The sequence below is a fragment of the Barbus barbus genome (genome assembly GCF_936440315.1).
Source record: "Barbus barbus genome assembly, chromosome: 47".
NCBI classification, from domain to species: Eukaryota; Metazoa; Chordata; class Actinopteri; order Cypriniformes; family Cyprinidae; genus Barbus; species Barbus barbus.
The window spans coordinates 10,377,371-10,393,138 of record NC_136725.1 but is presented as its reverse complement, the minus strand read 5'-3'; the positions used below and the strand labels follow the sequence as shown (position 1 = coordinate 10,393,138).

Sequence of the window (15,768 nt, the reverse complement as noted above, 5' to 3'; positions counted from 1 at the left end):
CTGGCTTAAGTCATTTTGCTCTCAATAACATATTGTTAATAATTTTGTTTGGTTAAAAAAAAGTGACAGTGTATCTTTAAAATGTATCAGCATATGTAGTGTTGTGTTACAGATGTTTTTTTATTCACTGAGGTTTATTTTTATTTTATATGTATACAGTAGCCCTTTAAGAGAACTGGATCTGTCTCTGGAGATGCTTCTGTCAACTGGAGATACTCTGGTAAGATCATTAGTCTGATGACAGTTTCATCAGTTAAACTGATAGAGCTCTATCTGTATAATAATGTGAGGTTCAAAGGTGTTTTTGTGCTCTGAAGAATGACCCAAGCTATACATGCCATAGACCAGACTTTTACATTTCCTAAAAGAATGGTGCTTGTCCATGTGAAACTCACTACCTCAGATCTTAAGGGTGTTTTAGTGCATTGGTAATAAGAGCCCACCTTCAAGTCCCTGTGATATTTCAGGATGCTTCCTTTAAAGTCAGCCTGATCCGGACGATGGAATGAAATATTAAATAGAGGGCGGGTTTTGTTTTAGCGTACTTCCTCACCATATCAAACTACCGGTTGGAGGGATTGGTTAAAAATATGCCATCAAACTGACTTAATCAGAGAATGAACTCCATTCCAGAGTAGAAGCGATTTTTTTAGATTTTAATTAAAAAAATTCTCAGTGGATTAATTGTTCACAAGACTATCAATGGGGCAAAGTGCATGATGTCAATTTTGATTTAATTTGGACTTTAAAGTCACTCTTTGGAATCTGCTCAGACCCTGAAGCACTTTTCCACGTCAAATCCAGTTTTTACAAATATGAGTGTTGACGTGGATTTAAGGGTTACGCACACTATGATCAAATCTGAGCGTACGCACGCTTTATAGGTGGCCCCAGGTGTCAATCAGTTGGCTCAGAAAAATATAAGCATCTAATATACAAACTATAACCACTAATCCTAAACATGAGCAATAACACTACTGCTTGCTCTACATGCTGCTAGCAGATTTGGCTTATGTGTATTGATTGTTTTTTGATGGCAAGTATTGACAAACAAACTTTAGGACAGGATTAGTTCACATTTTTTAATAACATGGCACAATTGACATACAAGTTTAACTGAGGAGCATGCTGTCGCCTCACCCTTTTTTTGTACATGATCTAGAAAGGACATTTTTTACGTACATGATAAACAGCAAAAAAGTTTCTTACAATCTCTTTGCAATACGTATTGACTACCCACTACTGATTCAGTGGACATTTTAATGTTTGATTAAAAAAAACAACAAAAGTAGAGAAAATTAAAGAAAAAAAAAAAAACACTGCACAACATCTGAATTTCACAGAGTTTAAAAGCGCACAACTATCCTTCCCATGGACTACTAAAATAGATCTCTGCTCAATAAAAACAAACAGTCCATAGCTTGTCCATTGATCATTGTGTAGATACATAACACTTTAATGCACAGCTAGACCAATAGAGAATTGTCCTGCTTTCTGTACTCCGACTTATGACATATTGTGTTGTACTTTTTGCAAATTGACACACTTTTGATTTAGAGGTAATTAATTCAGAGAATTTAGGTTTTGTTAGCTTCTTTAGGAACATTGGTGTATTTGTAAGGATTGTCAACACAGATCTTTATAGCTTGGAGAACAAAAGCATGTTTCTGGATCAAAAGTTAGGGGAACATTTTGTCAGATGTGTGAGTAAAACTTGCTGCAGAAAATCTCCATTTAGGAACAATCACAATCTGAGTAATGTGTAAGCTTGCTCCGCCAGGAGAAGGAGAGGGTTCAGTAGAGACTGGTTGTCCTCTAGAGGAGAGAAAAATGATACAGAGAGAGAGCCCACGCAAGAGTTGCATAGTTGAAAGAAGGGATGTGGTCTCTTGGACAATATGATCCTTCCAAACCATTAATATGCAGCATTAAACTAAAATTAGAGCCTGTGTGCTCGCTCCCCTTTTGATCATTGCCCACTATGTACAGGATTTTAAAGTAAAGCTTTCATAACATCCATTTGCATATTTGTACCTTAAATTTTTTTTCCTCAAGGAGAAACACACCAACTTTACACATATCTACAAGTTCTGCAATGTATTGAGGTACCTGTACATTCTAAGATTATCTTTCCATGTTGTAGATCTAGCGCTTGTCCACTTGCTCGAGATCAGTGTACTGTACATGTTTAAGAATACACATCAACGCAGGAGCGAACAGGATAAAAGAGCATGAAAAATCTCAGTCTTTTGTACAAAAACAAAACTCAACACAAATAAAACAATCAGTAATGCACAATCTATACACAGATATGTTACAGCCTCAAGTGCTTGCTTTTGAGTTCCATTACAGTCCATCGGGGTTCTCACCGCGCCTCGATGTCTTTATGTGTGTGTGAGGAGGGTCTGTCTCTAATGTCAGTGCCGAGTGGGGTAGTCCGTCTGGGAGACGTGGAACGTGCTCCCAGGGATGGGATAAGAGGGGGCGGGGCACTGAGCGATGCGGTGGGAGGGGTTTTGTTGAGGATTCCATTCTGGGCAGCCATGGCAGAGGATGGACTAATGCGGGGGTATTGCATGCCGGGAAGTCCAGGGGCCATTAGACCTGGGTGAGGGAGATGTCCGTCTAAAGCGGGGTGATGCATCGGGTGCAGACGCCCCTGCTCGTAGTCTTCTCTGAGCAAGTGCAGACGTTCTCGCTCCTCTAGGTGTGCCCGCTCTTGTTCCCGCCGCTGTTCCAAGGTCAACCCGTGAGGGTGGTCTCGGTTAAAGTCATGAGGCTCACGATCCCGGTACGAGCGCTCTGCATCGTAAAGCCGAGGCCCTGCTAACCGGTGCAGAGGGTCATTCCGCAGTAGCAGATCCCGAGCTAACGGATCCCTCCGGTGGATATCGAGTCCCCGGTAAGGGTCCCTCATGGGATCCCAGTGAAATGTGGGATAGGGGAACCTGTCTGCCCCTGGGATGGGACTGATACCCATGAAGGGGGCCACCATACGAGTCCTCTCCAAACTACTGATACTGTTTAAGGGATGCATACTGGCCATGCCCATGGGTACTGGCATTGAAGATGGAGGGTGGAGAGCAGCAGGAGGAGGAGGAAGAGGAGGAGGTGCTTGCGGTATGGATCTTTGTTCCGGGGATCTTTCCGTGGGACCATCCTGCTCCTCTTTCCGTTCTTCTTTCACCTTTATCTCACTGTTTTTCTTCTCATAGGTGATATCAGACTTCTTCTCCAGAACATCTCGAGTCAGCCCGCCGTTCACCCGATCTATGCCGCCTGGCCGCATGTAGGGTGATGCTGTAACCCGATTGGCCGGCTTGTCTTCAGAAACCCGGCCGTCGAGGATGACGGGAGTGTCCTTGTCACTGTGGTGATTCTCCTTCACCTTGTGCTCATCTGTGTTGGAGTCTTTCCAGTCCGAGTGCTCTCGTTCTCTCTCGCGATCTTTGGGCTTGTCCTTGTCCCGAGACTCACTAGAAGGGATGTGGTTCCGGGAGGGCTCAGACGACCGGGTGTGACTCGTCAGAGTGAGGGGGTTAACAGGAATCGGGGATGGGTGATTCTGGTTCCTCTTTTCCACAGGTTCCCTAGAGGTGAAACGGATGATTACATTAAAACGGATCATTAATTTTTTTGGGATAATATTCAGCTGGTCAAAATAAACTACTTCAGGGTGATACAAGACTCTTGATAAACCTTTCTGGGTTTATTCTACAATAATGACTGGCTGACTGTTAGGGGTGTTGAAATTAATTGTTGCATTGTGATGTGGACGTGAACGATTCTGCATCGATGCAGTAATAGACTGTACTCGATTATAGCCTGTGACGTCATTTGCATATGTGCTATTTTAAAATCTGAGCTTGGCTTTTTCCCGCCTATGGCACGTGTGTGCATGCGCTAGAGACAAACGGGGCTTCATTGCACAGAATATGCGCTGTGAGACACATGCGCATTGCTTGACAGTGCTTCCACTTGCTGTTGTTTTATTCTTTTACTTTAGATATGCTTTCAATTCTGCCGTTTGGAATGCAGTACGTAATAGTTGCACGAAACTCACGTACTGACAGACTTTCGCGTGCGCTTTGTGTTTGTCCTGAAGCTCGCGGTTGCAGTTAAATGCTCTTGCATCTACTTTTATGATATGAAATTGATGTAAACACAGGGGCGTAGATTACGCAGGGGACGTGTCCCCCCCACTTTTTATAAAAAGTAAATTCGTCCCCCGCACTTTTTCATCGGACAGTTGTGTTCTCGACATGTTGAGGTTTTAATTGAGCAATGTATATAAATGCAGAATGATTTAAAATTCAAAGAGACAAGATATACATGACGTTTACGTTTCCATGGCAACCAGTCACTCAGTTTGTGACGTCACGACATGCCCAGGCTCACGCCCGCGGTCCCGCGCTGTAGCCATCATTCATTAGAGGTCGAGATGAGTTCAAAGCGGCAAGAAACTCTTCACTCCTTTTTTACGAAGAAGTCAAGCAGCGTAAGTTGGCATGTAGTATCCGAATAGTGTTGCACAATGTTCAGTGACTCTGCCTATTGCTCTTGTTGAATAATTAGCAAGTTTTGATACCATTATATGGAGAAAAAAAAGCTGCCTGGACAAACATGCACTTATTTTCAGTGTATTTTTCCGTAAATCTTTTGTAACGTCTTTTATTTTAACACGTATGTATGTTATCAGAACCCTTCAGATAAGAATAAAGATAATGTTGAACTGAGATTTTACAGCGTTTGCAGCATTGTGACACTCTGCCAATTCTACATGATGTATTTCAATCAAGTATGCAAGCACTGATCTAGGACCGATCTTCATTTAGGGCTGCTCTGTCATTAGTGCACTATCTTTACGTTTTTATCTGTTAAGAATGAACAAGAAACAGTCAGCCTAGGTTTATTAGGACGACACGCAAGAAATACAAACTTCACAGCTGAGAAGAACTGATAGAGTGGCTTTTAACACCTGGCTGTTTTTATATTGTATAAAATCTATTAATACACAAGCGTTTGTAGGATTATATATGGACCAATCATAGAAAACACATAATTAGTCAAATATAGAAAAATAAAAAATAACATTAGTATGATGAACAACTTCTCAGCTGTCATTTTTAACTACAGTAGGTAATTATTAGCTTGCATATTGGTTGTTTATTAGTACTTAAGCACATATTAATTCTGTATTCTTCATGACCATATTCTGCATCCCATAATCCTAAACTTAACAACTACAACGACTACCTTACAAGCTATTAATAAGCAGTAAATGAAGAGTTTATTGAAGTAAAAGTCATAGTTAATAGTGAATGTGTTTATCATTCTAAAGTGTTAAAAAATAATTTAGTATACAAATGATTGGTTATTGTCCAGCAGTGTACTTAATTAGTTATTTTCTTCTGTATGTCACTATTCCCTGTATGTACATGTTTCAAACACTGCTTTATTTGCTGTAGACAGAGGCAGAAGTGAATACAGTTGAGAGTGAATGAGGCAGAAAGTTTCAGTGAGGCTTCAGAGTAGAGGGCTGCATTGGGATTGGGACCCAACGCAAATCTCGCGGGAGCGGGCGGTTTGAACTTTGCTGCGGGCGGGAATGGGCGGCTAAAAAAAAACACTGCGGGATCGGGAGGTAGCCTAGCGACATGATGTCATTGTCAACAAAATCAAAGTACTTGAAGTCTAAAGAAACGCGCGGTAGCCTAAGCGTTTTAGATGTCCCCGATAGCCCAGGCTATATTCATCTTCCCTACCAGTGCGTCAGAATACATGCAGGTCAGGGAAAGAAACAAACATGAATCTCTTTAATAATAGCAATACAATACGTTTCTTTTTTTCCTGCGGGACGGGAGAAGACAAAATCAATGCATCTCTATTATCGTGCGGGAATAAATTCTCAGAGTTTTGCGGGAGCGGGTGGGAGTGTAACACACACGTTGCGGGAGCGGGCGGTAATGGTCAGAAATTCGGCGGGCGCGGGCGGGAGCAGGATGAAGAAAACAGTCCCGCGCAGGGCTCTACTTCAGAGGTAAAGATTATTTACAGCATTGTCTATGATAAGATATGTCTTTTAACATAGACTAATCAGACTAATGTATAATAGAACAGAACAGAATAAAGGAGTATGTGAATGTGCAAGTATCCATTACTGTGTGCCATGTACTGTACATACAACACACACAAAATACAATTAGAAATATGTAAACAATAGTACCCTTATAAGGACATCTTTGTAACTTATACTCAAAAAGGTGCACATATAGAGTACCAATATGTACCGTAATGTACAACTATGCAACTTTTTGGGGTAAATAAGGTACAAAGATGTCCTTTTAATGGTACTGTCCCAGTGGCAAGCTGTTGTATTTCTTTCTTTTTCTTTTTTCTCTCTTTCTTTCCTTCTGTTTTATAATCATATATAACAATATAATCATAAAGCATATTAAGCAAAAAGGTATGATTAAAAATAAAACCTGTCAATTAGACAAGGGTTAACTGAAAAAAAAGAACAGGTATAACACTAGACATTCCGCCCCCCCCCCCCCACTTTTGAAATGATGGCTACGCCCCTGTGTAAACAGTTATGTTTTCAGAACAGGACAAAACATCTGATAGGCTATGTAGAAATAGATCTGTGCATTAGTGTGAATGCAGTCTATTAAAGTTGCCAGTATCTATGAGCTCATCAGTAATAATCAAATGACAATAATGCTGATTAAATAAGAAAAACCCATAACTATGATTAACTGTAAACTTTCAATACCTTAAGCACTCCCAGATACTGAAAGTGCTTTTTCTTTATCACTTGTAATTGTCTTTTCCCCTTTATTACTTTATATTTGCTTGTATGTTTTGAAGCTATATTTATTTTGAATTCCTAAAAATAATTAATATATTAATTAATTGGGTAAATTAAAAGTAAAAGTAGCCTGCTTATATAATTTAATAAAAATGCATAAAATAAATTTGATATTTAACCGTGATGCATCGTGATATCGAATTGAATTGAATCGTTGACAAGATAATCGTAATCGAATTGAATCGTGAAACCAGCGCCAATTCACACCCCTACTGATTGTATATGCCACTTATAAAAATATCTCACTGATAAATTATATAACATGACTGCTATGTTAATATCATCTACATAGCTCTACACACCTCTCTTTATCATCCTTGTTGACTGATGAATCCCTCTTGTCCAGGTCACGTTCTCGCTCTCTGTCCCTTTCTCGTTCTCGCTCTCTCTCTCGTTCTCTCTCATGGGAGCTGACTGACGCACTTCGTTCAGGGTCTCCAGGTTTGAGCCAGGGAGGTGGGGTGGGGAAGGACGGCGGAGTCCGGTGGAGTCTGTTCCATGGCTCGTGGGGTCCACTGAAGTGCTGTTGTGCGCTGGGTGCATCTTTGTGGCCAAATACAGAGTTGGGTGCTGGGATTTGTAAAACAAAACCAAAAACCAAAAAAAAAAACCCCAACAACAATATGGTGAGATTTTATTTATCTTTTCTATTTCATGCATGAGTACACTTTGATGTCAGAATATTAAATATGTTGTACTGACTTTTTAAACATTTAGTCTTGTAACTGCATTTAGTCTTATAACTGAAATATATAAATGCTCTGTATATCTGAATGATATAATGTTGACTGAAAGTGAATTTTCTAATGCAAAATAGCTGACGAATTGGCACTTACCAAGTGACGGGTTTCCCAGCCCTCCAAAGGCTACAGTGCTTAATGAGGCCAGACCTCCAAATGAAGACGGTCTGTTGAAGGGCTCTGTCAGTTACAACAGGAACAAGGAATCAGTCAGTGAAATGATTGTGTGAATCACCAATGAAGTATACCCCCCCCTTATAAACTAGCTTTAAAAATGAACATATATATATATATAGTCTTGCCAACTTACCTAAGTGGGGTGCTGGGGTAAGAAAATTGCTAGGATGATGTGGAGGGTGTCCGAAAGGTGCAGCTGAGGGATGCGTGGATCCTGAAACACACAGACAACGATGAAATTTGTTTCAGTCTTATTAAAACAAGCCTAATGTACAGTGGTTCTGACTTTTGTCGTGCCCCCCTTTAAACCTATAAAAAAATGTAAGTACCTACAGGCGAAAAAAACCCCACTTACATCACTTGAAACATTGAAAAATAGCATAGAGAGAATAATAAGTTATTCACTCTCTTATTTATTTTTGTATTTTTTTGTGGGTTTCATGCTGTCTGCTAAGGCATAGGGCACACCAAGGTTATTATAGTTTTGAATTTTTACATTTGTTTTATTTTTATATCGTTTTCAAATTTGCTATAAAATTCAGTTTAGTTTTTATTAGTTTCATTCAAATTTTTGTTAGTTTTTATTTTGTGAACATTTTTATTTAGTTTTATATGGTTTAGTTTCAGTTTCAAGTCGCGCTTAATGTAACGGTGTGTTGAAATATTTAATATGAAAATAAATGTAGCCTAATTTGGTTATATTAGATGTCTTTTTTCTTATTTAACCATAACAGGGTACCCCCAGGATCCTCCAAATGAAATTCAAGGCTTTTTAAGACCTTTTAAATACCATTTCAAATGAAATTCAATGCCAACTTCGTACCTATTCCGACAGAAGTATGAGGGGAAAATGTCAAATCTGTATAAATTTCGAACCCTAAATAATTATATACAAGTAGGCTACTTGAATTAAATAAAACATTTTATTTAAATTATCAGTTATATTTAATACATACGCAACAGCGTAACACACATTTGATTTTTTTTTTTTGCTCTTGGTTGCAATAGGCCTCGCGGTCATTTCCTGGCACAGGCTTGACCCAAACGTAATTCGGATTCCTTGGCCACAGCGGATTAAACCGACACTTTCCCATTTTATAAAATATTACGAAATATGAAATATCCCATTATACAATATTGTGAAATATTATTGCAATTTAAAATAATTGTTTTCTATTTTAATATACTTTGAAAATACTGCTTTGCTTCACAGGAATTAATTACATTTTAGAGTCACATGATCCTTTAGAAATCATTCTAATATGCTGATTTTTAATCAATGTTGGAAACAGTTGTTTTTTTTTATACTGTATTTTTTGGGACCTGTGATATTTAAAAAAATAAAGTTAAAAAGAACAGTGTTTAGTCAAAATAGAGATTTTGTGTTACAATATAAACTATTCAAAATTTGGGGGTCAGAAATTTTTATTTCTTTTTTAAAGATACTTAAAAAAAAGGTTTAAAGAAAGTTAAATAAACTTTATTCAGCAAGGATGTGTTAAATGGATAAAATTGATAGTAAAGACTTCTATTTTGAATAAATGCTGTTCTTTTAAACTTTTTATTAATCAAAGAATCAAAGAAAAAAGAAACACAGGTTCCAAATAAATATGAAGCAGCACACGTTTCAACACTGATAATAAATCAGCATATTAGAATGATTTCTGAAGGATCATGGGACACTGAAGACTGGAGGAATGATGCTGAAATACAGCTTTGATCACAGGAATAAATGCTATTTTATAGTATAGGTATTAAAATAGGAAACCAATATTAGAAATTGCAATAATATTTCACTATATCACTGTTTTATCTGTATTTTTGAAATGAATACAGCCTTGATGAGCAAGAGACTCAAAGTCAAACACCTTGTTTTTGAGTCTATAATATAGGCCTAACATAATATATTATCAAAACAAACTATTTAAACTGATAGAATAGAATACAAACTGAAGCAAAACTTAAGCTGAGATCTGTAAGTTAAATATAAAAAAAGTGAACATATGAATTCTTCTATAGCTGTCTAAACATCGTTATGAAGTACAGTTTGTACAATACTCTTCTGTGTGACTGTACATGTTTCAGAGTTTTGTTACCCATACTCCGCTATTTCCAGCACTTAATCAAGCCACTCTTCTCTAATACAGGAGGACGTTTTATTTCACGTCATTGTGTTTGCGTTGTCTCTCGTGTTGAACGCACCGCAACCATTGAAGTATTCAGTTTCTACAGCGACTCATTTGGTGCACATCGTTCTCTTTCTGTGAAACCGGTTCTAACTCTGTCGTGACATCAGCTCTATAGCGGTTTGCCCGAGCCTTGGTATTCTTTTACTGGCGGCATTCAATCAAATGCGCGGCCGCGGTGAAAGAAGAGCGCGGTCGCGCGTGCGCTCAGTTTAGAGGGAACACTGCGTGGGAGCCCTGTATTTAAGGTAGCCCGTCGGGCAGGGCAGTGATACATTTTGGTAGCCCGACTGGAAAACGCAATAGCCCCGGGACGTCGGGCTAGCGATTTTGCGAGCCCTGCATAGTAACGGGTGCGCACGCTTTCGCGCTTTCGGCGTGGAGCGTGAGGTGCACTCAAAGTTACGCTGCATGAATTTATAATTAGCCTACATTAGTAACAGTTAATTTTGTTACGGTATGAATTTAATCCTAGGAGAGGAAAAAAAAAAAGACCTTTGTAACGAAATCCAAGACTTTGTATACCAAATTCAAGGCTATTAAGGCCTTAATTTGAGATTATCAAATTTAAGGCTTTTTCAATGCTTTTAAGACCCCGCGGGTACCCTGCATAATCATGATATTGTAACTGTCGTGTCTTACGCACACTTTTCCGTGAACAGCCACGCATAGATCATAACTGGGTCTAATGAAATTCAACGGCAATCGTATTTAAAAGTAAAGGCTCATATTTGAATATGTTCTTTATTTATGAAGAATTATTAGCGTGTGCATGATGTGATTTAGCCTATGCATATTTGTTCAAAAGCCTGGCAGAGTGATCACAAGATGCTAGAAGTTTTGTATTGTTTACAGAAAGGATGTGCATTCTCATCTTTTTTTCTGTTAACTATCATGTTGCGCTGCGTGTCTGTTTTTCTTCAAAGCACCAACTTAATGCCTAATGTTGGTTTGATTGCTTGTGTTACATGAGAAAATAATGTTGCCCACCTGATGTTGTAGATTAATGCGCGTGCGGGTCTTTGTCAAACGGTTCTGGGGTGCGTTTCCCAAAAGCAACTATGGTCGCAAGTTACGTCGTTACCAATAGAGTTCAATGGGACTTACCACCATAGTTAGCTAATGATGCTTTTGGGAAACGCACCCCTGGTCTGGTACAGCATTAAATTAGTGCTGCTGTCGGATAACGGGTCGGGTGTTCTGTTAAGTACTGCTGGTGCATGTCTACCAAACAGGACTCGTGCTTTAAACTGCTTTGCGTTTCTCCGTCAGATAACCCCATGTCTGTGATGCGCCATTTACAGGTGTTTCCTTAAACCGCCACACAGCTCTGTATAATTTTCCACCAAGGGGAGAGAACGTATTAATTAATTAATTACGAAAACGATTATTTATTTTTGTTAATTACTATTTCATTTCAGTTAGTTTTTCAACAACTGTTGTTTCGTTTCGTTTTAGTTTTTCAAATATTTTGTCATTTTTATTTTATTTTATTTCAGTTTACGAAATTGTTTTTTCATCAATCGTTTTTGTCTTAGTTTTAGTTTACGAAAATAACCTTGGGGCACACAGAGGCCTTTCCTCCTCACCAACGAAAGTAACCCCGTGTCTACACTGGACGCGAGTGACAAAATAAGTTACAGTAGAACCCATTATAATAAGTGATGCTGTCTGCATGTTGGATGTGGCAACACGACAAATCCCCTTCATTAAACTGATGCCTTGACTTACTGACACAAAGTTAAAATGATTTGCAATAGTCGCTTTGTCGCGTCCAGTGTAGAGCTGTTGCAACACGGCAGTGAAGTTGAGAGCAAGAATGCATATGCCCCGTCATATTTTCTGCCTGGGTCTGTGCGACTTCGTCTATGGCTTTTCTCTTCCCTTTCGCAAAACAGTCCATCTCCCATTCTAAGTTGCGTCTTTTGGCCGTTTACTGTTTTATTTCTTTTCTTTTTCTGTTGATGGCCCGTGCCCCTCCTGCAATACTCGTGCGCCCGCCCCACACTTTGAGAATCACTGGTCTAGCTCAAGGTTCCTAATTCCAGTTCTGATGCCTCCCAGCTCTGCACATCTCTTATCTGACATGCTCAGTTGAGGGGTGGGCCCTATTTGACTGTATTGGGAATCCCTGGTCTAGCTGCAACCTAACAGGCAAAAACTGCCTAGACAATACATCCTTGACAGGAATGAAAATGCAATATATAAAAGTACAAACAACAAGATTAATCTAGAATGCAACCCAATCATAGGCTGCTTTTATTTGGAAGCATTTAGGTTTTGTTACTTCACTCGCTTGCAGTATATGTGGTGAGTAACGAGTATCAAGAAATGGCGACTAAAATAGTTACAAATTAATAAAATATTAAGAAAAAGAAAATCACTAATAGTCAGTCCAGACTACTCAGAAGATTTTGGAAGTTCTGCTTTTGATCTGTATAGTGACAGTGATCAGTGACTCACTTCAGTCAAGAATGAAACTCTATGCCAAGATATTGGTCGTCTGCTCACCTGCTGCTGAGAAAAGCGATGCAGGTCGTGCCAAGTCATGAGGGTGATGGATAGCTCCAAAAAAGGTGGGGCCTGGGGGTCGACATAGGAACTCCGGTTTGAGGCCAAAGTCCAGCTTGTGTGGGTCAACCTGCATCTGCTGCTGGAGAAGGCCAGGTACAAAAGAGAACAAATGTGATACCCCTCACAAAGGACCTCAAAAATAAGAAAGGCTGTATTGTATTCTGCAGATCAGAATTAACAAAGAGGAGAAAAAAAGAGAGGCACAAAGAGGCACATTTCTTTGCGTATGTAATGTTGATCCTGATTGGAGGGTGCGGTGAAAGTCAAATCAGGTTATGTACGCAAATCTCACCTTTACTTTCTGTTGGTGGTGGTAAATTTGCCAGGCTATATGGACATGCATAGCACACCACTTTCCTGGTTTCTGTGAAGACAGAAACACAAGGTAAGAATTTCATGTTCAAACATGACTATTTTATTCCTTTAAAACTTCTAAACACTTCTATTACAGAATATTGGGTACATCTGAAAATATCTTATGTAATATTGTTGAACATTTTATGAAATTTAACTTGGAATGTTAATATTAAGTTTCTTTGAGTTTTCCTATGTTTTGGGCACAGCTGCAAATTAATTAGGGAAAATGTCATTACAAAGTGTTTTCAGTGATAAGGGAGTCATATAGCGTCTCCTATAGACTCTGAGATGAAACCGTCAAGTCCCAGCGCACAGCTAATTAAAGAGACTGCGGAGCAGAAGGCAGGTGCTCGGTGTAAGGTGGGATTAAACTGTAATGAGCTTTTACTCTATTTCCTGCGGTGTCCTGTGGGGAAACAAACCGAATAACTGATAAAGCAGTCTTACCCTGAGAACCGGCCGGAACGGATCTGTCAGCTAGAGAGGAGAGGGAAAAATAGAGAGTGCGAGTGAGAGAGATTAGGGACACAAAGCTGTCACTCAGGACTTTTAATTAGCATCCGAGCATCACTTCATCACTGACCAAATTAAAATGTTAAAATTTCCCTTTCTAATGAAGCATTTCGTGGAATAATTAGGCCAGAATTTAGAGTATTCCCCTTCCTATCACTGCCTGCATACCAATGTGTACAGTATAATGTGACAGACAAATGCAATGCTTAGTTTGCCCATAGTGTCATTCAGAACTAGTTTGTTCGTTGCAAAGAGTGTGTTTGGGGTGCGTACCCGAGGGTCTTTCTGAAGGAGTGTGTGTGGGACGGCTCCAGGCCTGGCTGCCCCGTCTAGAGGGTTTGAGGTCTGTAGTACACAAAGACAAATCATAAGCATTTTCAACCAATCACACGATAGCTAAACCATCTAGTAACATCTCACATACTCTAGCATTACCAGTTACTCTGTTACACAGTTACGATGTGGTACGTCACCAGAATACTATTAAACTGCCAGAATTTTAAAAGACATCTCCGTTTGCATTGAACTTTCAGCGCCGCAACTTTGCAGATATCGTTTATGCTCAAACAGCAACTTTACACACTAACTAACATTAAAAAGGTGAAATCACAATCAACCACCCCTTTAAAGAAGAAACTGACTGTCTGAGATCTGTTTATACTTAGCTAGATCCATTCCATGTGTGCAGGAGTACATTTGGAACAGCACAAGAGATTAGTTTTGGGAGTAGTCTCGACATTCCAACATTTAGCGTTTGATATTGTGATACCTTGGGCTGGAACGCTCCCTGCAGAGATCCGAAGGGCCCCGTCGGTGGGATGACGGGCGGAATGCCAGACACCGCTGGGGGGTAAGAGTGGAACAGCTGAGAAAAGAAAAAGGATGCAAGACACAGTTACGCCATGAGGTTCCTGTTTGATCTTGTCAGCTGTTTACAGTTATACAGTGAGACCGGAGCCTGCAGGTCCCTGTACAAACTAACATCTACACAATACACACATGCTGCATAATATGAAAATACACACCATGTGAAAATAATTCACAACAATTTATGCTTAGTTTTTCTCTCTATGAATGAATAAAAGAATGAAACTACAAATCAATTATTCTGCTGCATATAATGATACAACCTTCATCTGACCTGCAACTGTTGTGACATTAAACAAAGATTAATGGTGAGATGAATTTACAATATGGGTCAGCCCCAAACCAGCTCTGATAGCAATGACTGTTATTATCACAGTGCACTGCATAATACATGTAATTACAGCAGTGCGTGTGTTCATGGGTGGGTGTCACAAATGAATCACTGCTAAATGGCAACGCCGTAATTGAAGGGCAGAGATCAAATAAATTAAAGTTGCGTTAACCTGTTGGACAGGCAGGTAGAATGAAACGCATTTTATCTCTAACAAGATCCCCAGTCACCAGCAAGGCTTTTCAATAATAATAATAATAAAATCTTTCATAAAATGTGATTAATACCTTTATATAGTAATGGCTTTTATAAAAACATTAAGGCATTTAAAGCCTATTGTATATATAATTCCAGATGGATTGCTTATTGCCCCTATTGCTTAAAATTCCCAGAATTCCAGGTATGATGAAATTAAATTATTGGAGCACAAATTAAAAAAGACAACAACCACTACAATAAGGAAGAAGAAAAAAGCCACTACAGCAAATGTCAAAAACATGACAGGTACTTACGCTGTGTCTGCAGAAGGGGTCGACTTTAGTGGGATATTTGTCGAACTGTGGAGGAAAAGAGAAACTGAGCTCAGTACACACAGGAGTCCATCAGGCCTACAATTACTCCTGACAAATATCTTGTGGAGTCATGAGGCTCAAAACAAATACCAAATACTTTAATGTGCTCTCCAGAAAAGTGTTTGGTTGGCAGTAAAATGGTCTCTGCCCTGATTAATGAATGTTAGCGCAGGAAATAGGCCTGCGTTATTTCTGCTGGCCCCGTCCAGGCTGTCGTTTTGCGATTTACAGTGAATTATGACAAGGTTAAAGTGTATTGCTCAGCAATTCTGTGAATGGTCAAATAGAAGCTAGTCGGCTCTCTAAAAATAGTCTTATAAATAGCTCATTTAACAGGGTTTGAGTGGTCTAATTTGGATCCAGAGAGAATGTTTCCCACTCGTGAGTAAACAATGTGGCTCTCGAACTAGTTTTATACTCTCATTAGCCAACAGAGCACCATTCTCAGAGGTTTTTGAGTCTGGAAAGGTTCAAATGCCGCTTTTAAGCCTCTGTGGGCAATGTGGTTACCGTCGAGCTGTGTGGGAGCCTCAACTCACTAATCAGCTCTGATGCCTGCCAACCAAAAGCCCTCAGTCAA

The 15,768-nt window shown here is 39.4% G+C and overlaps 1 protein-coding gene across 1 annotated transcript in view; it reads right to left on the bottom strand.

Annotated features, from left to right (window-relative positions):
* Nucleotides 1-1,374: 1,374 nt before the first annotated feature.
* LOC306865839 (autism susceptibility gene 2 protein homolog) overlaps nt 1,375-15,768 on the bottom strand; it is a 48,872-nt gene continuing 34,478 nt past the window's right edge. Inside the window, exons 5-14 of the mRNA XM_079410668.1 lie at nt 15,129-15,173; nt 14,188-14,283; nt 13,692-13,763; nt 13,353-13,382; nt 12,841-12,912; nt 12,486-12,627; nt 7,922-8,002; nt 7,708-7,791; nt 7,174-7,441; nt 1,375-3,590 (exon numbers count right to left, since the gene is read on the bottom strand). Of these exons, the coding sequence (XP_079266794.1) occupies nt 2,366-3,590; nt 7,174-7,441; nt 7,708-7,791; nt 7,922-8,002; nt 12,486-12,627; nt 12,841-12,912; nt 13,353-13,382; nt 13,692-13,763; nt 14,188-14,283; nt 15,129-15,173 (2,115 nt within the window). The 3' untranslated portion in view covers nt 1,375-2,365. The remainder of the gene's footprint in view (nt 3,591-7,173; nt 7,442-7,707; nt 7,792-7,921; nt 8,003-12,485; nt 12,628-12,840; nt 12,913-13,352; nt 13,383-13,691; nt 13,764-14,187; nt 14,284-15,128; nt 15,174-15,768) is intronic.